General features: G+C 39.7%; 1 protein-coding gene across 1 annotated transcript; it reads left to right on the top strand.

Moving 5' to 3' along the window:
* The first annotated feature begins 304 nt into the window (after positions 1–304).
* PRR11 (proline rich 11) lies at positions 305–24,148 on the top strand. Its single transcript, XM_024757673.1, is given in 11 exon segments — positions 305–369; positions 12,753–12,885; positions 14,312–14,462; positions 15,085–15,207; positions 17,469–17,616; positions 17,619–17,704; positions 19,032–19,130; positions 19,494–19,606; positions 20,506–20,565; positions 20,655–20,751; positions 24,049–24,148. Coding segments are annotated over 10 exon segments (1,089 nt in total). The 5' UTR covers positions 305–369; positions 12,753–12,757; the 3' UTR covers positions 24,133–24,148.
* Positions 24,149–24,781: the final 633 nt, after the last annotated feature.

The following is a 24,781-nucleotide window of genomic DNA, read 5'->3' on the forward strand; positions in this document are numbered from 1 at the left end:
CAGTTAGAGTTCAGCAGAGAAGAGCTTGCGATTGGTGTAATCGGAAGAAGAGCCAACCAATTACACAAAAGCTTCCAGAAACAGCAAAGGGGACGTGACACACCTTTCCTCTCCAGCTTCCCCTCCACTTCGCTCCCGCCTTCCTCCATATTCATACAAGAAGCGCCTCAGCTCTGATTGGCCGGAGTGTGGTTCTACCTCAGCCAATCACAAGCCAAGCTGTGATCCTACACCACACGCAGAGCGAATTGTGGAAAGACCAAGGCTATGATTGGTCCCTCCAAGATAAGGTTTTAATTTTGAATTTTTCTTTATGGCGAGGGAGAGGCCACTGCCGGGACCCCATCGAATCCCCGGACTCTTAGCCTAGTAAGTGCAGGGGTATCTTTCTACGTTACCTGGGCTCGCATCTTCCGTAGCTGGGCCTGTTGCTGCTTGTGGTCTTACGGTTTACAGAGGTGGGAAGTTTCGCTGGACTCGGAGGGGAGACGGATCGGAAAAGAAGAGGTTTAAGGCTGGGTAAGAAGTGCTCCGCCTGGCTCCACTTTAATCATACTTCTATTTAATTAACGCTCTTCAAAAATATGTTTTGGAGCAAAGTCGCCTTCCTTTTGCACAGTCCTTTACATATTTGCTGTTCCAAACGTGGTTCGCGGGCCAACAGCATCGGCATCACTTGGCTGCTTGTTTAAAATACAGATTATCTGGCTCCACCCAGACCTACTGAATCAGAATATGCATTTTAACAAGACCTCCCCCCGCCCCGTGATTCTTATGCACTTTAAGTTTGAGAACGTACACTTTTTGATAGGGAGTAGTACTATGTTCCTTAATATAGTCTTAATATCGTCCGACTTTCTGTGAGAGTATCAGTTTAAAAAGTGTGTCCTTTTTTCTTTGTGACTAGTACTGTGCTGGACTAAGCTTTAGGGAACCGCAATCTCTAGAGAAACAAGACAGGAGCTAACAAAATAATGCTGCACAACATAAAATGTAATTTAGATATAAGCAAGTACCAGCAATAGCCCTATGGATGTTCAAGAGGAATCAGTTGAACTGGTAATGGAAAGTGATTAATTGACAGAAAGCTGTTTGTGGGAGTGTAAACACATTATTTCCATAAAAATGTGTTTTAGGACAATATTAAAGAAATACAGTTGTCGTTTTTAAACCAAACAAAGGGCTCCTGTGCCCGCAGTGCAGAAAGCCAAACTGACAGCGGGAGCTTGCAGCAAAGATTTTATTGCAGGGAGCCAGGCGAGGAAGTGGGAGACAAGTCACTCCAACTTGGTCTCTGAGTTAGGGGGTTTTAAAGGGGAAGAACAAAGGAGCTGAGGTTAATCATCTTAGTCATCTGCAGTCTACCCTGTCTTTAGTCCAGTGGTCTGTGGCCCCCGGGATCTGTGTCAACATAATCTATAAAGGTCATTTTACCCTGGAAGATAATTCAGAACAGCAGATAAACAGTGATGTTTATCTGAAAGTTGTGCCTTAAGGCACCTGACTTTCATCACTTATTGTTGATTAGGCAAACGTGATCCAACAGGTATGGGCTAGGCCAAAAGGGAACAAAAGAGGAAGAAGAAAAAGAACAAAAACCCGGGCATTAGTTTTCATTATAAATTAGACATAGGACTTGGTTTCAATTTCTGTTGCTGCCACAGCTTTGTAAGTACCCCCTGACCAAAAGCACTTTTTTGTATCACAGGGTGGAGTTTTAATAGAAGAAGCAGTGCCAACTCATGCTGAGGAGTGTAATTCTTACTCTATTATTTATTGCATCTTCCTACTGGAAATAGTTTTGGACCCATCCTTTAACCATATGAAGGTGCAGTATGATTTGAAGAATTAAAAATCTCCCTCACCAAGAGATTTTTCTGGAATTGTATTAAAGCATATTCCTTAATCAAAATAGAGAACACTTGCTATTCTTTCATTCATTTATTGAATGAAATGGTATTTAATGCCTGCTATACTCTAGGTCCTGGGGAAACAGAGATGAATAAAATTTATCCTACCCTTGAAAAACTCAAATCCAGTGGGGTGACAAACATGCAAACAAAAATTACAATGCAATATAATAAATGTCACAATAAGGGTGTGTATAAAGTGCTATCTATAGAAGCACAAAAGAGATGACGTATCAGCCAGTAAACATTCCATAAGGACAGAGACTATATTGTATCCTAGCAGCTACCATAGTACCTGGAGGATTATAAGCACTCAACAAAAAGACAAAGAGAGACCTCCCTGGCAGTCCAGTGGTTAAGACTCTGCCCTTCCTTTGCCGAGGGCACTGGTTCAATCCCTGGCTGGGGGACTAAGATCCTGCATGTCGCAAGGCGTGGCAAAAAAAAAAGTAACTGAAGCTGGAAGGCTACATAAATTGACCTGAAGGAGGATACCCCAAGCAAGGGGAAAGGCTGATAACACTATAGAAAGTATCTGGTGTTTGGTATGCCTGAAGTACAAACTGTTAATCATTAGAAGCGATGAGCCTGCAAAAGGCTATTAGAGCTAAATTGTGAAAAGCTTTGAAAGGTATGCTAAGGAATTTGGTTTATCCAGTGGGTGATAAGTATCCTTCAAATGCTTTTAAACAGGGAATATCAGGGTCATATTTTTGTTTTAAAAGACTAACTCCAGATGCAACTAGAGATTATCATACTAAGTGAAGTAAGTCGGAAAGAGAAAGACAAATACCATATGATATCACTTATATGTGGAATCTAAAATATGGCACACATGAACCTATCTACAAAACAGAAACAAGACTCAAAGACATAGAGAACAGAGTTGTGGTTGCCAAGGGTGGTGGAGCGGGAGTGGGGGTGAGGGGGTGATGGATTGGGAGTTTGGGGTTGGTAGATGCAAACTATTACATTTAGAATGGATAAACAACAAGATCCTAATGTATAGCACAGGGAACTATATTCAATATCCTATGATAAACCATAATGAAAAAGAATATTAAAAAGAAAGAGAATGTATATATGTGTATAACTGAATCACTGTGCTGTACAGCAGAGATTAACACAACATTGTAAATCAACTATACATCAATTTTAAAAATAATTAAAAAAAAAAAAAGACTAACTCCAGAACACTGTAGAAAATAAACTGGCAAGGAGAAGGACTGAAGGTAGGAAGATCACTGGAGGAACACTCAAATCCAAACTGAGGAACATTTTCCAAAACAACTAGCTGGAATTCTTCAAGAATATAAACATGGGGCTTCCCTGGTGGCGCAGTGGTTGAGAGTCCGCCTGCCGATGCAGGGGACACATGAAGAAAGGCAAATACTTATATAAAAAGGCTGAGGAACTGTTATAAATTAAAGGAGACTGAAGAGATACTACAGTTAAATGCAATGTGGAGAGGGACTTCCCTGGAGGAGTGGTAGATAAGAATCCACATGCCAGTGCGGGGTACATGGGTTTGATTCCTGGTCCAGGAAGATCCCACATGCTGCGGAGCAACTAAGCCCCTGTGCCACAACTACTGTGCCTGCGCTCTAGAGCACATGAGCCACAGCTACTGAAGCCTGCATGCCTAGAGCCAGTGCACCGCAACAAGAGACACCACCACAAGGAGAAGTCCACACACTGCAACGAAGAGTAGCCCCCTGCTCACCACAATTAGAGAAAGCCCGCGTGCAGCAACGAAGACCCAATGCAGCCAAAAATAAATAAAATTAAATCTTTAAAAACAAATAAATAAATAAATGCAATGTGGAGAGGGAAAGGAAGCAGCTGTAAAGGATATTGTTCAGACTATTGAATAGTAATTGAATATGGACTATATTCAAAAGTAAAATTTCCTGATTGTGGTTTTGTAGAATAATGTCCATGTTCATGTAAGGAAACTGAAGCTAAAGTATCTCAGAGTGAAGTATGATGTCTGCAGCTAACTCTGCTCAGTCAAAAACTAAAAACTTTTATGCATGTGTAAGTATTTTTTACATTTATGTACGTTTATTATATATTATATTTTTTACTTTGAAAAGTTTCAAACCTTGAGAAAATTTACAGGAATAGTATAATAAATAGTCATATATCATGCACCTGGATTCACCAACTGTTATCTTTCTGTATAGGGGTGTGTGTGTGTAATATGATATGTAAAAATTATATAAATTACATAAATACGTGGTTATATATTTTATACATTATCATGTATAATATATATTGTACATTGCACACACATATATATATACCCCTATGAAGAGAGATAATTAACAGGTAACAGTTGGTGAATCTAGGCAAATGATATATGAGTGTTAATTATACTATTCTTATAAATTTTCTCAAGGTTTGAAATTTTTCAAAATTAAAAGAGTAGGGGAAAATAGACTATATCAAAAGACAGGGCTTCCCTGGTGGCACAGTGGTTAAGAATCTGCCTGCTGATGCAAGGGACACAAGTTCGAGCCCTGGTCCAAATCCCACATGCCGCAGAGCAACTAAGCCCATGTGCCACAACTACTGAGCCTGCGCTCTAGAGCCCACAAGTCACAACTACTGAGCCCGCATACCACAACTACTAAGCCCACATGCCACAACTACTAAAGCCTGTGTGCTTAGAGCCTGTGCTCTGCAATAAGAGAAGCCACTGCAATGAGAAGCCCGTGCACCACAAGAAAGAATAGCCCCCACTCACTGCAACTAGAAAAAGCCCGTGCACAGCAATGAAGACCCAACGCAGCCAAAAATAAAACAAATTTAAAAATAAAAATTAAAAAAAGATGGAAAACTAGGGAGAGCCCAGGGAAAGATGGTGAAGGCAACTGAAGATACAAGACAGAAAGGGGAGGGATGGTAAGGAGAAGGGGCAGGATGAATTAATCAGAGAATTATTTCTGATTCATGTTTATGAATAATATATAATTTTAATATAGTCTATTCTAATTTATTTATTTATTTTTGGCTGTGTTGGGTCTTCGTTTCTGTGCAAGGGCTTTCTCTAGTTGCAGCAAGCGGGGGCCACTCTTCATCGTGGTGCGCGGGCCTCTCACTATTGCGGCGTCTCTTCTTGCGGAGCACACGCTCCAGACGTGCAGACTCAGTAGTTGTGGCTCACGGGCCTAGTTGCTCTGCGGCATGTGGAATCTTCCCAGACCAGGGCTCGAACCTGTGTCCCCTGCATTGGCAGGCAGATTCTCAACCACTGCACCACCAGGGAAGCCCGTATAGTCTATTCTATAATGGAGTATTCTAATTTCCTCACTTTTTCTTTTTTTTTTTTTAATGTTGTGGTACAGGTTTGTTTTTGTTTTTAATTGGCCTTAGATTCTTTTCAAAACAAGGCAAGTAAAAAGAAAGGAAGTATATTTTTCAATTTAAGAGATAGGAAAAATGCTTTGAGTAATCATGAAAGAATGAGCTTCTGTCTAGTGTTAGCAATTGGAATCCCACCTAATCTAGCAAAAAGAATTTGTATGTCTCATTACTCTTTTGGAAAGGAGACTTTACATGTCTCACCTAGATAACGATTGCTCTGTACTCCTTTTATAATTGGACAGTTATCCTCTGCAGAGTATCTAAAGCTTTAAGTAAAGCAGTGATAATAAAACAAACCTTAGCTTGCTGTGTCCTCTGTCCTGTTTGAGGTAGGAATTCACTATCTTTCACTTTTGGAAGAGCTATGATTATTTTTTAATATAACGTTAATCTAGGAATTATCTCAGACTGCATCTTTCTATCCTGACAGATTTGACATATTCTCTTAATTCTCTGCATGTGTCAATTACTGTATTGAATTAGAAGGTTATTAAATAGTAATAATGACCCAGGGCCCAGGACATGCCCCCCCCCACACACAGACACACACAGAAGAGAGAGGAGAAAATATGATTTAGTTCCCAGACTTTTTTTCATTTAAAAAATAATTTCTGGACTTCCCTAGTGGTCCAATGGTTAAGAATCCGCCTGCCAGTGCATGGGACATGGGTTTGATCACTGGTCCAGGAAGATCCCACATGCCACGGGGCATCTAAGCCTGTGCACCACAACTACTAAGCCCATGCTCTAGAACCTGCGAGCCGCAACTACTGAGCCCACACGCCACAACTACTGAAGTCCATGTGCCTAGAGCCCAAGCTCCAAAACAAGAGATAAACCACCTCAATGAGAAGCCCATGCACTGCAATGAAGAGTAGCCCCGCTCGTCACAACTAGAGAAAGCCCGCATGCAGCAATGAAGACCCAACACAGCCAAAAAATAAAAATTTATAAATAAATTTATTAAGAAAAGAAAAAGCCCGCACAGAGCAATGAAGACCCAGGGCAGCCAAAAAAATAATAATAATAATAATTTCCAAAATGACATACTTTGGCTTATGCAGAACTCCTTAGAAATTTGAAGGCATGGGTGCTGGAACAACCACCAGGAAAGGGCTAGAAAATGATGGCCCAGTTTCAGAATGGTGGTACTCTTATTTTTCCAGCTAATAGTACATACCAAAGGTTAACTGTCCAATACTACCGGAAGGCTTATTATACTTAGAAAGAAACAAACAAGAAAAGATAGTCCTTTTAATCCTCTCTCTATAATCCTGATTCCCACTTGCCAAAGGCAACCCTATCCACTTTTATAACTGTTTCTGGTGTTTACCTCCATGTTTCTAAGTAACATGTTTATAATACTCTTCCTTTTTTCTTCCCCCCAATGGGTTAAACATTATATAAATTTAGACAACTGCTGATTTCCACTTTCTTTCCTTCTGTCTCCCCAATATATCATAATTTTTAGTTAAATAAACATTCAGTGTTTATACTATAAAATATTGTGTAACAGCTGAACATACAGTATTACTATGATTTCATTTCTTTTCTTGTAGAACTTTTTTCCTAGACTTTTTTTTTTTTTGCCACGCCCTGCAGCTTGTGGGCTCTTAGTTCCCCAGCCAGGGATCAAACCCAGGCTATGGCAGTGAAAGCACCAGGTCCCAACCACTGGACCTCCAGGCAATTCCCCCTCCTAGACTTTTTTTTCTTAATATTTTATTTTTTTATTTAATTATTTTTAAACACAAAGTTTTTAAAATATTTATTTGTCTGCATTGGGTCTCAGTTGCGGCGCACAGGATCTTTCATTGCAGCACACAGGCTTCTCTCTAGTTGTGGTGTGGGCTCAGTAGTTGCAACAGGCAGGCTCTCTAGTGGTGCGTGGGCTTAGTTGCCCCACAGCATGTGGGATCTTAGTTCCCTGACCAGGGATCGAACCCGCATCCCCTGCATTGGAAGATGGATTCTTCACCACTGGACCACCAAGGAAGTCCCACCCCCTCCCAGACATTTTTAATATGCTTACTTTTTCAAGCTCTTATCAGTAACTTGGCCCTAACTTTACAGAAAAACAGCAAATTCTGCTCAGAATGATCAAACACACTAGGTAATTTATCCATTTCTTTTTTTTTTTTTTTTCTCTCCCTGTTTATTTTGGTCTCTGCTCTTCATGGTAAAGACTTTTCCTAAAATGATTGATGATCCTTGGCTGTTATTTATCAAAGGAATACACAAAAAAGATAATTGATTGGCAGCTCAAAGTAGTGGAGGTGGATATTGTCAACCTGTGGGCACTACAGTGGGTAATTGATCATCAAGGACTTGGCCACTTTGGGTAGAACCCCAAATGTCAATATCTGTAGGTCTTTTTTCTTGGGCCAGTCAGTTTCCCTGGAGAAGAATCTTCTAGTCTCCTCCAGGAGGAATGAGAGATGTGGGGGTTTGAGGCTGAGAATTAAGCTTGATGGCCTGTAGGACTTCCCTGGTGGCGGAGTCGTTAAGAATCCGCCTGCCAATGCAGAGGACACGGGTTCAAACCCTGGTCTGGTAGGATCCCACATGCCGCGGAGCAACTAAGCCCCTGCGCCACAACTACTGAGCCTGTGCCCTAGAGCCCGTGAGCCACAACTACTGAAGCCCATGTACCACAACTACTGAAGCCTGCACGGCTAGAGCCTATGCTCCTCAACAAAGAGAAGCCTCTATAATAAGAAGTCCGCGCACCACAACAAAGAGTAGCCCCCACTCGCCACAACTAGAGAAAGCCTGCGCGCAGCAACGAAGACCCAACGCAGCCCAAAAAACAAAACAAAAAAAAAACTTGGTGGCCTGTATTTTGGGAGCGGAGCTGAGGAAGGGGATTGAAAGTCTCACTTTTCAGTTAGGATCATCCCCTATCTTGTGTATAGTGACAGAGACATGACCCTACTATGCTTGGTGACCCAAATTCAGCACCTCTAGGTTCAACTTCTCCAGAGAATAAACCTGTCCATAAAATGAAAGCCAGGACACTGCCTGGCTGTAAGGATGGGAGGGCAGAAGTCAAAGGCCTATCCAATTCTTATAAACACTTTTAATCAATCCAACTTAAGCCCTACCCCAAACCTTCAAAGGAACTAGTTGCTTTCAAGTCCCGAATCTTCTCAGAGTTCTGGGAATGGTCTTGCTTCCTGTTGGCTTCCCTACCAGGCAGGCAAGCCTCAGCTTTCCTCTGCTTTGCCAAGTCAGTTACTACTACTTGTAGATGATTTAGTTCACATCTATCATCTATTATAGGGTCTACTCCCATTCTTCGTCCTGTGGGTTTATGCCTTTTTTATTCCTTTACTGCCTTTTTCATGATGTTTTCATGATGCTCCACCAGTAGTGTGCTAATAAATATTTATAAATATATATACATAATTTTATTATAAATTACTGATATTATATACTGTTACGATATATAACATAATTATTATAAGCAATGATAAAATATATAACACTCATAAATTTCATAGCCAATTGATTCTCACAAAATGCTATTATTGATTTTTACAGACTTCTTTTATTTGTAACCCACCTGTGGTTGCAATTTATGAACAAGCTTAGTCCCAATATGAATGTTGGTTGATATTTTCATTTACTCTGTGAAATAAGACAAAAGCAAAACACAAAGATTTATTTTGGAACTTCAGTTCAGTAAGCAACCTCTGATGAATCAGATAATCATTTTCAAATACTGGAATAATACTCCTCAATTTTTTTGTGCTATTCACAATGTAACTACAGACAAGATACACTTTTAAGTTTAATCTGTACTATTAACATTCTTTTCATCACTTTCTTAACAATCAACAAAATAATAAACCAAGCCTTAATTTGTAGTGTTTTATAATAGCCGTGGTGTAAATTCTCCCATCATGGGCAATTTCAAGTTTCCAATATGAAGTCACTGAATGTGCAGTTGGGAAAAAATGAGCAATAATACACCACTCTAAAGCATTTTCACTGTATAGATACAATCAGATAAAAAAAAAAACCAAAACCTCAAGAGCATACATAATAGTAAGATCATTAGGGAGTGGTGAGCTTTGTGTATTGATTATCTTTTAAAATATAAATTACCTAATTGTAAGTTTATATAACTTAATTTAAATGGTAGATTTGTTTAACAACTGGCTCACAGACTTCCTAAAAATGTAAAAGTCAGGGCTAATCCCAACACACCACTGGAGTGGAGGTTAAGGTATAGAGTCAATCCACTGAGTTTAACCAGAACATCCAGCTCCTTTCTAAAGTCTGTCTTCATAACTGAGGGATTGATTGGTGAATGTAGGAAAAAGGGAGGCCGGAGGCCAGTTCTCTGTGTCAGTTTGCTCTCTAACAAAAGACATCAAGGCAGGTGAGAGAGGGAACAGGAACAGAATGGGGGAGGGCTGTGAAGGGGCAGACGGAAGACAGGAAGGGGAGGTTACTGGGGAAATCTCAGATTCTGGGGATCCCAACCAGTGAACTCTGGGCCTTGGATAGAGGTTTCCAGTGACATTTCTTGACAGATAGTCTTGGCCATGGATTTGATGCGGTTTAATTTCTTTTCCAAGCAACCATAAGTTTTTTGTTGCTTCCTGAGGCTTTCCTAAATATCTTCATTCAGAGTATTTTTGTTTTGTGGGGTTTTTTTTATCCTGTAGATATCCCTTGTGTTTAATAATCCCCACTTAGCCTTTATTCACTATTTCAGTAGAAAGGAAAAGTGATGCAATAAAGGTGAAATCAGGTGTCTTGGGATATGTCTCCCAAGCCTGTAAGAACAGTTAAGAAATACGCTGTTAATCTGAGGTCTGGCAATTTGTTAAATAAGATGCTATCAAGAAACTTTACTCCTAGACCAGTTGTTGACATACGTTCTGTCACCCATTGCCATGGAGGGTGCCCTCTGTGAGTCCAGTGCTCTTGGAACTAAAACATTTCTTAGTTTTTACTATCTACATTGGAGCTGGGGGAGGTTCTTCAGCCCTTGGAATCTGAGAGCTGAGCAAGCATAGAGCTACATACCAAGTGCTGGAGGGTTACAGGGTGAACAAAAGTGGAATGAATGTGTATTTTAAAGACCAATTGTTCCTATTCAAATGTAAGTTTGAAGAGAAGGAGGCCCAGCCCTTGAGACCAGTTTTAGTTCTGCTACTTGAATAAGGACATCTTTGTTCCTCAGGTAGCAAAAACTGAAACCAGCAAAGCACTTCTTCACATCACACCAGCTCTGACTTAATTTTCTTCGGAAAAGGATTCTGGGTTAAAATCTAAATATACTAGTGAGTGTTTAAAAGTGCTTTAAAATAAATGTTTTGAAACACCCATGTCTTAGATTTGGGATAATTGTTATTTTGTTGTATATCACCTATTCTACTATTGCATCACAGTGTATTAGGAAGAAAGTGGTCTTTGGAGACTTATGAATCTGGACTTAATGCTTTATTGCATTACATTGGATAAATCATCTCATCTTTCTAAGCCTCAATTTATTCTTATGTAAAAATGGGAATAAAAATCCTCTTCCTCAGGAAAAATACCTTGCACGGTAATGAAGATTCACTGAAAAAATATATGTGAAGGTGTCTAAAAGTAAATGGGCATTATATAAATGGTTAGTTTTGTTTTTCTTTCACTACCAACTCAACTTTGTACATTGGAATCTCAGTAAATGTTACCAGCAAAGAAATTTACTTCCTTTTAATAACTGACATAACCCAACTGTAGCCATCTTCTCTGTTATTGTTACCGAACCAAACTCAGGTCCACTTGCCCAACACAGAGCAAAGCTGATCAACTGACACCAGGTTGTGGTGAAGGAAAGTACAGTGTTTATTGCAGGGCACCAAACAAGGAGAAAGGGCAGCTGGTGCTGAAAAGCGCCAAAGTCCTCAATAGCTTTCAGGCAAGGATTTTTTTTGGCTGCATCACACAGCATGCAGGAGTTCCCAGAACAAGGATCGAACCCACACCCCCTGCAGTGGAAGCGTGGACTCTTAACCACTGAGCCACCAGGGAAGCCCAGGCAAGGATTTTTAAAGGCAGCATTAGGGGTGAGGGTAATAGGATGCCTGATCAGCTGGTGGACTTTCAACTTTTTGGTTGGTGGTAAGGTAACAGGGTGATATCTGGGGAATCTTAATCATCAACATTTATGGTTCTAACCAGTCTGGGATCTAAGTGCTGGTGGTCAGCATGTAGTAACCATCTTTTACCTGGGGGGTGTGGTCTTAGATTCTGCAGGACTACACAAAGATATGCATCAGATCATTATATATATCCCTTGAGGAGGAACTAGGAGTCCTGTGACCCTGTTTTATCTCTGAACTATTGTTTAACCTATCATTGTTTCTGCATTCCCTCACTTCTCTAATTAGTAACTGCTTGAGTCTGCTCTTTGGAACTTGAGAAAGGCTTAAGGAGACTGAAGTCTTTTTTCTACAAACAAGAGAAAGGGAACAAAAAGAGCTTTTGTACTGGGAAGGCCCTGAAATGTCCTGCTTGATTTCATTATAAAGAAAGGGAAATTCACTTGACTTAATGAAGAAAAGCAAAACAAGCAAAACAAAAACAAAATTAGAGAGTAATATAATGCCAAAGCCAAGGTATCTCTAGAGATAGTTTAAATCTGGGTTTAAATTTTCCTACAGTTTAGGGTGATCTTGGGTGGCTGTGAGGTGGCTCCAGCCTGCGGTGGCTTGAAGTGAGACCTCAGTTCCCTGACCAGGGATTGAACCCTGACCACAGCACTGCCCTGGTGCTTGTCTGCTTTGAAGAAAGAATTCAGCAAAGAGACAAAAAGTAGTGAGGCAAGTAACATGCTTATTAGGAGAGAAGATACATGCAGAGAAAGTATGGGTGAACTCAGAGAGCAAGAGAGAGACAGCGGCACACACTTTTGGGGTGGATTATGTTACTTATATGGGGGCAGTTCTGGGTTACCTCTGGCCAATCATCTTGCTTTGTCTGACTTTGAGTCCATGTTTGGTCTGGCACAGGGCCCTCCCCTGTGTGCATGCACATCTTTTAGCCAAGATGGATTCCATCTTTGGTCTCTGAGGAGTTAGCAGAACATATTATGGTCTGGCTCCCCCTCCCCAAGGATCCTTTTTGCACATGTATCGCTTGGGGGTCTCCTTGACCTCAAGAATGAGAAATATGTGGTCTCTAGCTTTTTATCCAAACAGAACTCAGCTCCTTCTTGCTCCTGCCATTATCTTCATCTTGAAATATCTGTCTACAGGGGACAGATTCCAGCTGCTCAGCCTGGGGCCCATCTATCTCCTGCCTCAAGGGGACTCTGGGTTGCTGGTGGTGACCTATTTCCTAACCAAGGTGGCGGTTACAAGGATGTGTTCACTTTGTGATAATTCATTGAACTGTAGTTAAAACTTGTGTATTTTCTATGTATATGTATTATTCCTCGATAAAAAATGTAAAAACAAATTTTCTCTACAGAAACCATGCCCAAGTTCAAGCAACGAAGAAGAAAGCTAAAAGCCAAAGCGAAAAGATTTTTCAAAAGAAAAGAGGCCTCTCACTTTCAGTCTAAGCTAGTTACACCTCCCCCTCCGCCACCCTCACCAGAAAGGTAAGGCGTAATATGGAACAGAGAAATTATTAAAAATCTGATCATTTTAGGAACAAGTTACCAGATTTAGCAAATAAAGATACAGAACACCCAGTTAAATTTGAATTTCAGATGAACAATGAATGATTTTTTTGTATTGTCCCATGCAACATTTCTAACATACTAAAAAATTATTCACCCTTTATCTGAAATTAAATTTTAACTGAGCATCCTGATTTTATGTAGCAATCATAGGTTAAGAGTTCAAATGAAGTAAAAATCACAAGGAATTGTGTTTGAGGTACACAGTAACTATTTTCTACTTTCCTAGTCGATTTAATTGTATAAACCTGGTAACTAAGTGATGAAAGAGGTGTATATGACTAAAACTTAAATCTTTATTTTGGTAAAGTTTGATCATTTATTCTCTGGGACTCAGGGCTTAAATGTGTTATTAAAAGAGACTCTAAAATCTAAGAACTCTAAGGCAGTAGGTTTCACAATAACATATTTATACATTTTTTGTTAAAGGTCTCTTTAAAGAAAAAATTTTAAAACAAACAGACCCTCAAAAAGCAGTAACCATGATACCATCCTTGACTCCTCTCTCTCCCGAATGTTGCAAAAGCCTTCTAACTGGTCTTCCTGCTCTGCCCTTGCTGCCTCTGCAGTGTATTTCAACATAGCAGCCAAAGTGAGCCTGTTAAAATCATTTCATATTGCTCCTCTGCTTAAATTCTCCAAGGTCTTCCTCTATCAGAGTAAAAATGAAAATCCTTTGTATGACCAACAAGACCTTTATGGTCTGACTCACATTATCTGTTAATCCTCTTCCTTCAATCTTTCCACCCTAGTCATCTGGCCTCCTTGCTATTCCTCAAACACCTCAGACAAACTCCCACCTCAGGGCCTTTGCACTTACTAGTGCTCTTGCCAGGAATGCTCTTATCCCAAATATTTGCTCTGCTAGTTTCCTCACTTCCTTGACGTTTGTTCTCAAAAGTCACCTTTTCGGTGAGACATTCCCTGGCTACCCTATCTAAATTTTCACCTCCACCCAACGTTTCACATTCCCTCTCTTGCTTTATCTTTTGCTCCTTAGCATTTGTTCACTACCTAACAACCCACATATATTATTCATTTAGTTATTTTTACCTTTCTTCCATGAAACTGTAAATTCTATGAGGGCAGGATTTTTATCTATTTTGTTCATTACTAAATCTCGGATACCTATTTGTTTACTATGTTGTTTTATTTATTACTATTTATTTACTCAATAAATATTTGTTGCATAAGTTAATCTGGGAATTCTAGAAGTAAATGAAGAACTTGGCTTTAGATAGTCTCTGCTCCTGTGTCATACTATAAAACTAGCTTGTTATTTAATTAGAGGCTGTTAATTCCAACTTAGGAGTTTTTGCTTTGTTTGGTTTTGTTTTTCCTACAGAGTGGTTATTCCTTCAACAGATACACCCCTTAGCAGAAGCTGGCTAAGACCGTCCTGGAACTTCAAATTTCCCAATTTTAAAGATGCAGTAAAGCTTTGGACAAATAGAGTATGGTCTATATACAACTGGTTTCAGAACTGCATGGCCTGGGTATGGGTTTGACATACATATTTTCAGCATTATGGTTTTTCTGCATACTGGGTGTGTGTGTTCATGTGTGTGTGTGCTCAGGTCAGCAGACACTCAGGCTAAACTCAGATGAGATGAAATTGTGTGGTCATGTCTGCCCTCAATTTTTTTTTTTTTTTTTGGCTGTACACGGGCCTCTCACTGTTGTGGCCTCTCCTGTTGCGGAGCGCAGGCTCAGCGGTCATGGCTCACGGGCCCAGCCGCTCCGCGACATGTAGGATCTTCCCGGACCGGGGCACGAACCCGTGTCCCCTGCATCGGCAAGCAGACTCTCAAACACTGTGCCACCAGGGAAGCCCAATTTTTTTTTTCAATAAAAAATATTTTTTAATTGAAATATAGTTGATTTACAATGTGTTAGTTTCAGGTGTACTGCAAAGTGATTCAGTTACACATATACATACACACATATTTTTCATAGTATTTTCCATTATAAATTATTATAAGGTATTGAATATAGTTTCCTGTGCTATACAGTAGGTCCTTGTTATTGCCTTCACTTCTATAAAACATACATCAAACCACTTTCTTGTCCTTATCATATTGCTCATTGGATTCAGGCTTGATTATTTTTTAATTTCAGAGTTTGGAAGTATTGAAAGACACCATCTTTCCATCCCATTTCTGCCACCAAGAACTTCATAGTCTAAAACAACGGTTTCGCATTTTGGAAAGTGAATTACACAAGCTCCAGGAAGCACTGAAGGTTAGTATTATCAAATGAAAAACAAATCCAGAATTAGGTAAGGAGGGAAGGGGTTGTCCCCCATTGGAACCCCAGTGTGCTTTTACTGGAAGGAGGAGTGGCTACAGGCTAGTGTTAGTTCTGGGCATGTCTGCTCTCAGGTCTAGTCCTTAAACTTCAGAAGCTCTGCTCTGTATTGGAGGGGGGCTGACCCCTGCAGGCTACATTTCCCAAGCTCCATGTCATCTGGCTCCTGGTGTGCTGGACTAATGGGAGACACTGATGAGAGATTAGAAGGAGAGAGAGGATGGGGTATTTTTCCCCTTTGTTCTCTGTGTTGGGCAATTTCTCCAGCAATGGTTGTTGTTGCCTCCCTAACTCCAGCTCCCACTAGGTAAGTCAACCATGTTTCTAGATTCTCTGGGTTAACCCAGCTCCAGAGATCTGGTTATACTGTCCTTCTCTTTGGCCATGCAGTGTCAGGGTGTTCATGGCTTTATGCTGTTGCTAATCTCTGGGATGCCTCACTGTCCCCTGCGTGCTTCTCAGCTCTTCCATCAGCAGTATAGCCAACTCACTATATTACATGTCCCCTCTTCTAAATACTCAGGGTGGTTTCTATTTTCTTGACTGATATAGGCAGGAAAAAACTATAAATATCCACTCTCTCCGAACTCCCCTAAGCAGGATCCCTATTCTCAGTGTCTAAAACCTAAAGAATAAACATTGTGCTCATTGGTTTGGAGAGACACTTCTGGGATTACACCCCTACTTCCAGAATTTGTGCCTCAAGATGAGCTAACCAAAGGAGGAAAGGCAAATCACCTCATGACCTGGACTTCACAACATGGACCTCAGTTTCTTCATCTATAAAGTGGGGAAGATGCCATCTGTAGTGAGCTGAATGATGGCCCCCCAAAAGATATGTCCAAGTCCTAATCCCTGGAACCTGTAAATATTACCTTTTTTGGGAACAGGGTCTTTGCAGATATGAGTTAAGGATTTTGAGGTGAGGAGATCATACTTTATTATCTGGGTGGACCCTCAATCCAGTGACAAGTGTCCTTATAAAAGACACGCAGAGTAGAACATACAGAGAAGAGGAGAAGCAATGGGACCACAGAGGCAGAGAGTGGAGTCATGGGGCCTCAAACCAAAGGATGCCAGTAGATTCCAGAAGCTGGAAGAGACAAGAAACAGATTCTTCCCTGGAGCCTTCTTAGGGAGTGCAGTCCTACTGACACCTTGATTTCAGTCTTCTAACCTCCAGGACTGTGAGAGAATGAATTTTGTTTTAAGCCACCAAGTTTGTGATACTTTGTTACAGCAGCCTGTAGTATGCCCCCTCACTTCTTAGGGTCGTTGTATTCATTTGCTAGGGCTGCCATGACAAAGCAGCACAGACTGGGTGACTTATACAACAAAAATTTATTTTCTCCCAATTTTGGAGGCCAGAAGTCTAGGCTCAAGGTGTTGGTAGGGTTGGCTTCTTCTAATGCCTCTCTCCTCGACTTGCCTTCTATGTCCTCAGATTGTCTTTTCTCTGTGCACGTGCATCCCTGGTGTCTCCTGTTTGTTCAAGTTTCGTCTTTATATAAGGACACCAGTCACATTGGATTAGAGCCCACCCTAATGGCTCCTTTTAATTTAATCACTTCTTTAAAGGCCCTATCTCCAAATACAATCACATTCTGAGGTACTGGGGGTTGAGGGTTCAATATATGAGTTGCAATGGGGGAGGACAATTCAGCCCATAACAGTCATGTTCCAGGCCCTTGAACTTTTTTATCAGTTCCTTGAATATACTATATTCTTGGTTGCATTAAGTGTTTTTCCCTCTGCCAGGAACTCTTCCCCCAGTTTTTATCTCCCTTCTTCACCTGGTAAAGCTAAATTCACCTTTGAGATCATGGCTAAATATCACTCCCCAGACCTCTGACTATTCATGCTCACAGCACACTTCATGGCTCTTATTGAAGTATTATTTTGGTTTGTTTTGAATGTGTTTTGTGTATGTTTAATGTCTTGTCTTCCTCGCCGGACTGTCAGCTCGATGAGGTGACAGACAGGGCTCATATTGTAGCCACAGCGCCTGGCATATAGCACACACAAAACAAATATATGAATGAATGAATGAGCTTGTGATAAATGAGACAATATTACGGAGCATATGGTATACTGAGAAAGCATTCAATACATGGTAGGTATGGTTTTGATGACTCTCAACCATAAGAACCAAATAAATCTGTTCTTCAGTTGCCAACTGTAACGTTTTCTTCCAGGCCGTCTCAGAAAATTCTTCCTGTCCAAGCTGTGGTCAGATGGGTCACATGCGTGGTAAACTTACAAATGTGCCTGCATGTGCTCTAACCACCCCTGGAGACTCCGGGGCTGTACTTCCTGCCTCACTGCCACAGCCATCCAGTCATCTTTTCCTCCACCCCTGCCTCTGCCTCCACCTCCACCACTGACAGCACCTTTGCTGCTCAGAAAATCTGATCTCACTAAAGCACATCAGGTAAAAAACAATCTAGTAAAGGTGTGTTTTGGTCAGTGTGTAATGAAGGAGTACAGCCAGGTGTCCTTTTAAGGCTGGGCTAAGGGCTTTGACAGGAAGGGCTGCATTTTGTTCTGTTTCCATATCTTAATTATGTCAATTATTGTTTTTAAAGACACAGTCCTCTGAGAGATCACGAAAGTGGGATTTAGAAATGAAAGTGATTTTTTTTCAAGGATAAATGAATGAAATCCATCAAGGTGGGAGATTCCTGTTGGATTCTTTACAAAAATGGAAATGTCTCTGGGAAACCAAATTAAAAACAAAGATAGCTTAGTGAGTGAAGTCAGAATAAAAAGAATTTGTGGATCCTAAAGTATAATGCCATTAGGCTGGAGAACCAGTCTCCATTAGAGTTACTTATCTTCCAAGAGGACCAGAGTATTTGTGAATCACTAAGATAGGCCTGGCCCTATTTAAAAATCTGCTGAATTTTCACTACAGATATATTTGGTTGAAAATGGCTGAATTAAATGCAGAGCCTATTGTTATATTTGCCCTAATATATACCTCTTTGAGTATACGTCCTTCCTCAATGGGAACTGAGTCATCCTTTTAGGGAGTTCAGGCAAAACTTCACTTTGTTTTTTTTTTTAACTTGCTCTTTAAAAATTTTTTTTTGATTAATTAACTTATTTTTATTTTTGGCTACGTTGGGTCTTCGTTACCGCGGTGGGCTCTCTCTAGTTGTGGCGAGCAGGGGCTACTCTTTGTTGCGGTGCACGGGCTTCTCATTGCAGTGGCTTCTCTTGTTGCGCAGCACGGGCTCTAGGCGCGCGGGCTTCAGTAGTTGTGGCGCACGGGTTTAGTAGTTGTGGCTCGCGGGCTCTAGAGCACAGGCTCAGAAGTTGTGGCGCACAGGTTTCGTTGCTCCATGGCATGTGAGATCTTCCCGGACCAGGGCTCGAACCCGTGTCCCCTGCATTGGCAGGTGGATTCTTAACCACTGAGCCACCAGGGAAGTCCCCAAAATTTCACTTTGATTTAAGGAACTCCTTCATCTCCTGTCCTAAGACTCCTAAGGAAGATGCATAGTTATAAGGAACTAGCCCATCTCTTACTATCAAAGCCTTACATTTTGGTGAATACTTTTCAATAGCCTTAGCATCCATGGATACTGAAAACGGAGTTGTTCTTGGTTGAATGGAAAGAATTTGATAGGCTCCTAGGGGAAATGAGTTAATTTTTAAGTTAATTTTGAAAGCGTCTTTAAAAACTAGATTTGGATTTGCATTTGACTAGATGTCCTGGTTCCAATTTGAATTCTAACCTCTCCATGTATTTTAAGGCTGGACCATTAAAAAAAAATGTACCCATGCATATAACAGTTAAAGATCTACTGACTGTGAAATTAAAGAAGACACAGAGTTTTGATGAAAGGAGGAAGGTAAGATGTCATTGACCAAACATGTGGTCTTTCGGCTTTTAACATGGTTGTCCCTTAATGGAAAATAAGCATAAGTCTTAAATATAGAAACCATTCTGAGGTAAGTATTTGATTTTTATTTTTTTGAGTAATTTTGGATCTCTTCAACAAAATAGGTAAATCCCCAAATTATTTAATTAGACAGTTTTATCTACCAACCATTAGTTTGAAGGGGCAGAGATATACTTTGAAGCTTTGGAATAAAAATTGAATAGATATATCTTACACATATTCAGCACTCAAATATTTATTGTTTTAGTATGTTTACATTTTGAATGCTATTTTTAAATGTGTTTTTAATAGTGTCTCATTTTGTGATTAAAGCTTGTACCATCACCAAAGGCACAGAATCCACTAGTTACTGTCTCTGACCTGCGGTGCGTTTCCCTGAAACCGAAGTCCAAAGTGTTATCAACTCGAGTTACAAATGTCTTAATGTAAGGAAATACACAGTACTACACTCTACTGCTACTTAAATTAATGATTTTTTTGCTTATTTCTAACTTTAAAAGTTACATATGATCATTGAAAATTGAAATCTACAGAAACGTTTCAAGAAGAAAACAAAAATCATGCAAATAATCCTATCATTGGAGATAGCCACATACTGTTAACATACTGTTGTTTATCATTCTAGTCTTTCTCTGGATATATACTCTATTATTTCCATTTCATGATGCTGTTTATTACAAAATACACCATTGATTTAATAACAGATTTGGGAGGGAAATATTATCAGGAATTTTCAAAGCAGCACAATTTCAGAAATAATAAAATAAGAAAACTAGTTTTCTTGGAATTAATGAAACATGATATGTTTATGTTTTAGAATCAATGAAATATATGTTTATGTGTGTACCTGTGTATAATCATATTATACATATAGATATGGGTTTTCCCATGAATATGTCATGAACTTTCCCATATCATTAAAAATTAGTTTAAACCATCATTTTGACTTCTTCAATAGATGCAGTTTTTTAATATGTGCATTTCATAGATAAAATCCTGTTTTGAGACATTTAGGTTGTTTGTGATTTTTTTTTTTTTCTATAACTCTTCAATAAACGTCCTTGTCCATCATCTGTATGCATAGCTGAGTTTTGCCCTAAGATGGATTCTTACATGTGTAATTACTGAGTCAAAAACTATTACTTATTAGAATCACTATATCACTTTATGCTCCTATCTGCATCTACTGCTATTTTTAAATGTAATAAATAGTAACAAATGCAACAAACTACTTTCTAGGATGTTGCCTATAGAAATGACTGCTTTGCTTTGGAAAAATTATAAAATCTGGCAAGCTCTAACTTTTGTATCTTTATTTTATCAGTACTCCTGGTAAAAGCCAGTTAGATCTGCGAAAACTACTCAGAAAAGTCGATGTAGAGAGGTAATCCGCTCTCCTATCTTTATGCTTTCTAAATTCATTTGAAAATTCAGCATAAAACACAGCTCCTAATATTTTCAATACCTTTGCAGGAGCCCAGGTGGAACCCCACTTACCAATAAAGAAAATATGGAAACAGGAACTGGGCTGACCCCAGTAATGACCCAGGCCTTGAAGAGAAAGTTTCAGGTAAGCCTTTAGGGAAAAAAAGACTTTGGATCCTTTTCTTCAAATGTATTTATTTAGAATCATAATCTAAAGCATCTTTCTTAATAATAGTAATTTTAAAACAGTTCATTATGCTTTATAAAGCACTTTCATATTTAGGCTTCAAGAAATTCTATGAGATAGCTAGGATTATCATCTCCACTTTAGCAATGAATGTCTGGCTTTATTAATTTCATTAATAAGTATTTATTAAGCATTTCCTATATGCCAGGCACTGTGCTGGCGTACCAGGGGTATAGTAAAAACAGACACAGATCTGCTGTCTTGGATCTTTCGGTCTAGTGGGGAAAGTAGATATTAATCATATAATCACAATTTGTATAATTTTGCACTGAAGTAACTTCTGTGAAGGAAAGGAACAAGATTCTGTTGGGGGGAACTTGATCTAGCCTGGATGATCTAGGAAAGATTCCCTTAGGAAGGGATGAGGTAAGACTTGAAAGATGAATAGGCATTAACTGGAGAGGGTACCTGTGGAGTGAGCCCAACTTGGATTCAGGGAGGAGAGCTCTAGGGAAAAAGAACAGCAGGTGCAAGGGTCTCATGGTGGGAGGGATCACAGTCTATCTGAGGAATTGAAAAGTGGCCGGTGTGGCTGTAACAGAAAGATAGGAATAGAGATGGGGATAGGAGTCAGATCATGCAGAGCTGATAAGAAAAGGTCTTGGCAGCTTTCTTCTTTGTCACCTACATGTATGACCCATACACCAAAATCCAGTGCATCAGCTGGCCCTTGTGTGGTTTCTTCCAAACCCTATTTGTCTCATCTCCCTGATCACCTCTATCATCAGATCTGTGAGAAGGAGCCATCCTCCCACCACCCCTGCTAGAGTGCTGGGGCACAGGGCTGCTGGCCTCTTTGGCTATGAAGCTTATATTTCCATCTCCCTCTGGGCCAAGAGACACACCACAAACTCCACTGCAGACACTCTTCCCACCCCAGCACTGTCCTCCCTTCCTTCATTCCCTTGTTAAGAATCAGTGCCTTTTGCAAAAGAAATAAAAGCAAAAATAAACAAATGACAACTAATCAAACTTATAAGCTTATACACAGCAAAGGAAACCATAAATAAAACAAAAAGACAGCCTACAGGGACTTCCCTGGCAGTACAGTGGTTAATACTTCACCTACCAATGCAGGGGGTGTGGGTTCGATTCCTGGTCAGGGAGCTAAGATCCCACATGCCTCTAGACCAAAAAACCAAAACATAAAACAGAAGCAATAATGTAACAAATTCAATAAAGACTTTAAAAATAGTCCACATCAAAAAAATCTAAAAAAGACAGCAGAATACAACCTGAATTTAAAAAAAAAGGCAACATACAGCCTGGGAGAAAATATTTGCAAACAATGTGACTGACAAGGGCTTAATTTCCAAAATATACAGACAGCTCATGGAACTCAATAACAAGAAAAACAAACAACCCAATCCAAAAAAATGGGCAGAAGACCTAAATAGACATTTCTCCAAAGAAGACATACAGATGGGCAACAGGAACATGAAAAGATGCTCCACATTGCTAATTATTGGAGAAATGCACTGGTCAGAATGGCCATCATCAAAAAGTCTACAAATAATAAATGCTAGAGAGGGTGTGGGTAAAAGGGAACACTCCTACACTGTCGTTGGAAATGTAAATTGGTGTAGCCACTATGGAAAACAGGATGGAGATTACTTAAAGAACTAAAAATAGAGTTACCATATGATCCAGCAATCCCACTACTGGGCATATATCCAGAAAAGACAAAAACTCTAATTAAAAGAGATACATGCACATCAATGTTCATAGCAGGACTATTTATAATAGCCAAGACATGGAAGCAACCTAAATGTCCATCAACAGATGAATGGATAAAGAAGATGTGGTACACACACACACACGCAAACACACACACACACAGTGGAATAGTACTCAGTCATAAGAAAGAATGAAATACTGCCATTTGCAGCAACACAGATGGACCTAGAGATTATCATACTAAGTGAAGTTAGGCAGAGAAAGACAAATATTATATATCACTTATATGGAATCTAAAAAAAAAATAATGCAAATGAACTTATTTACAAAACTGAAATAGACTCACAGACATAGAAAATAAACTTACAGTTACCAAAAGGGGGGGTGGGGGGAGGGATAAATTGGGAGCATGGGATTAACAGATACACACTACTATATATAAAATAGATAACAAGGATTTACTGTATAGTGGAGGGAACTATATTCGCTATCTTGTAATAACCTATAGTGGAAAAGAATCTGAAGCTGTACACCTGAAACTAATACAACATTGTAAATCAGCTACCGTTTAAAAAAGAGAGAATCAGTGCCTTTTGCAGGACAGCTTTGTTTCCCTCTTGCCGATCAACTTGGTCCTCCTGGGCACTATATGACCTTCTTTGGAGGTGTGACTGGATTCCTCTTTCCTCCTTTTGGAGCATCCAATAGGAGTCTACCCCCAGATCTTTGGTAATACCACAAATTGTGATGGGCAGAGGGAAGAACCCTCACTTCCTTTCTTTGTTTAGCTCTAGGATCCTTTTTGTCCCTGCCCTACCCCATAACTACTATAGTGGGTTGGGTAATGTGGAAACAATTAAAAATATAATGAAGAATAAACCCATATATTGAGCAATGACATCTAAAATCACACATAAGACCTATGCCATATGTTGTGCTCCTCAAAATCCACTTACTAGAAGATATCTAGTAAAAACTGTTGTTAGACATGGAATGACTTTTCCCACTCCTTAGACTTCCTTTTTCGTTTAATTCTGAAGCAACTGTATTAGTTAGGCTTTGCATTTGCCTACTCGTAATAGAAATCTGACTATAGTGACTTAACCAAATAAGGCCTTATTTTTCTTTTCTGCATATTGCCTTGGGAAATAGGCAGTGCATAACGGGTACAGCAGCTTGACCATGTAATCACCTCTCTTCCATCCTTAATATGTGGCTTTTATCCTTATGGTGCAGCATATCAACACTTCCTGAAGCCTCACGTCCACATTGTAGGCAAGATAAGAAGGGCAAAGGGCAAAAGGGTGTGCTAGCTAAGCTGCCCTTCATCTCTTTAAACAGGGGATATCCAGGAACTTCTGATAATATCAGGGAAGCTGGGAAAAAGTGGTTTTTAGAAACCAGATGCATTGCTGCCTTGCATAAAATCTGGGTTTTGTTAGTGAGGAAGAAGAAGAGCTGTGCTGGCCACAAGAACATAATTCATATTATACTTGGGACCTTTGTTTTTTTTCATAGCTGGCTCACCCTAGAAGCCCAACTCAAACTCTGCCACTTTCTACAAGCAGCTTTGATGAACAAAATGATGCCACCTCTGCCTGACTCCATATGATGCTCCATAAAATATACGGATATTATCCCAATCCTTTTTTTAATGTAGTATGTATAAATAATTATATTAATCTATAATTCATTCGAAGAATTAAAATATGTATGGAGCCCATACATACTGTAGTATAAAGCAAGTATTAGGATATTTTCTAGTTTACATGATCAGTAATAGAACAGATGGGAAAATGCAATGCCCAAAGTGATGTTTATCCTGGAATTACCAAATTTAGGTTGGGGAGGTTATTCAAGTTTAACTAGATAACTCTAATTTTTACTCTATAGGTGCAGTTATGACATTAAGAAAATAACCTGGTGCCCATTCATCTTGGGTAGTCTCAGGTAATTGAAAAGCAAAGTATTTCAGCCTGTAAAGTTCATGCATTCATTAAGTGCTACAAACTTAACCATAAAAAACAGACCCTCCAGATTTTATTTCTGTTCCCTATAATCAATTAAGAAGTAAAACCATCCCCCATTCAAACCTAACTGTTCCAAAAGAATTTGAAACAAAAACTCCAATGTGACCTTAAAAATTAGAATATCATGGGACTTCCCTGGCGGTGCAGTGGATGGGACTCCGCTCTCCCAATGCAGGGGGCCTGGGTTCAATCCCTGGTCAGGGAACTAGATCCTGCATACA

This window comes from Neophocaena asiaeorientalis, unplaced genomic scaffold (assembly GCF_003031525.2).
Source record: "Neophocaena asiaeorientalis asiaeorientalis breed wild unplaced genomic scaffold, Neophocaena_asiaeorientalis_V1.1 scaffold327, whole genome shotgun sequence".
In the NCBI taxonomy this organism is placed as follows: domain Eukaryota; kingdom Metazoa; phylum Chordata; class Mammalia; order Artiodactyla; family Phocoenidae; genus Neophocaena; species Neophocaena asiaeorientalis.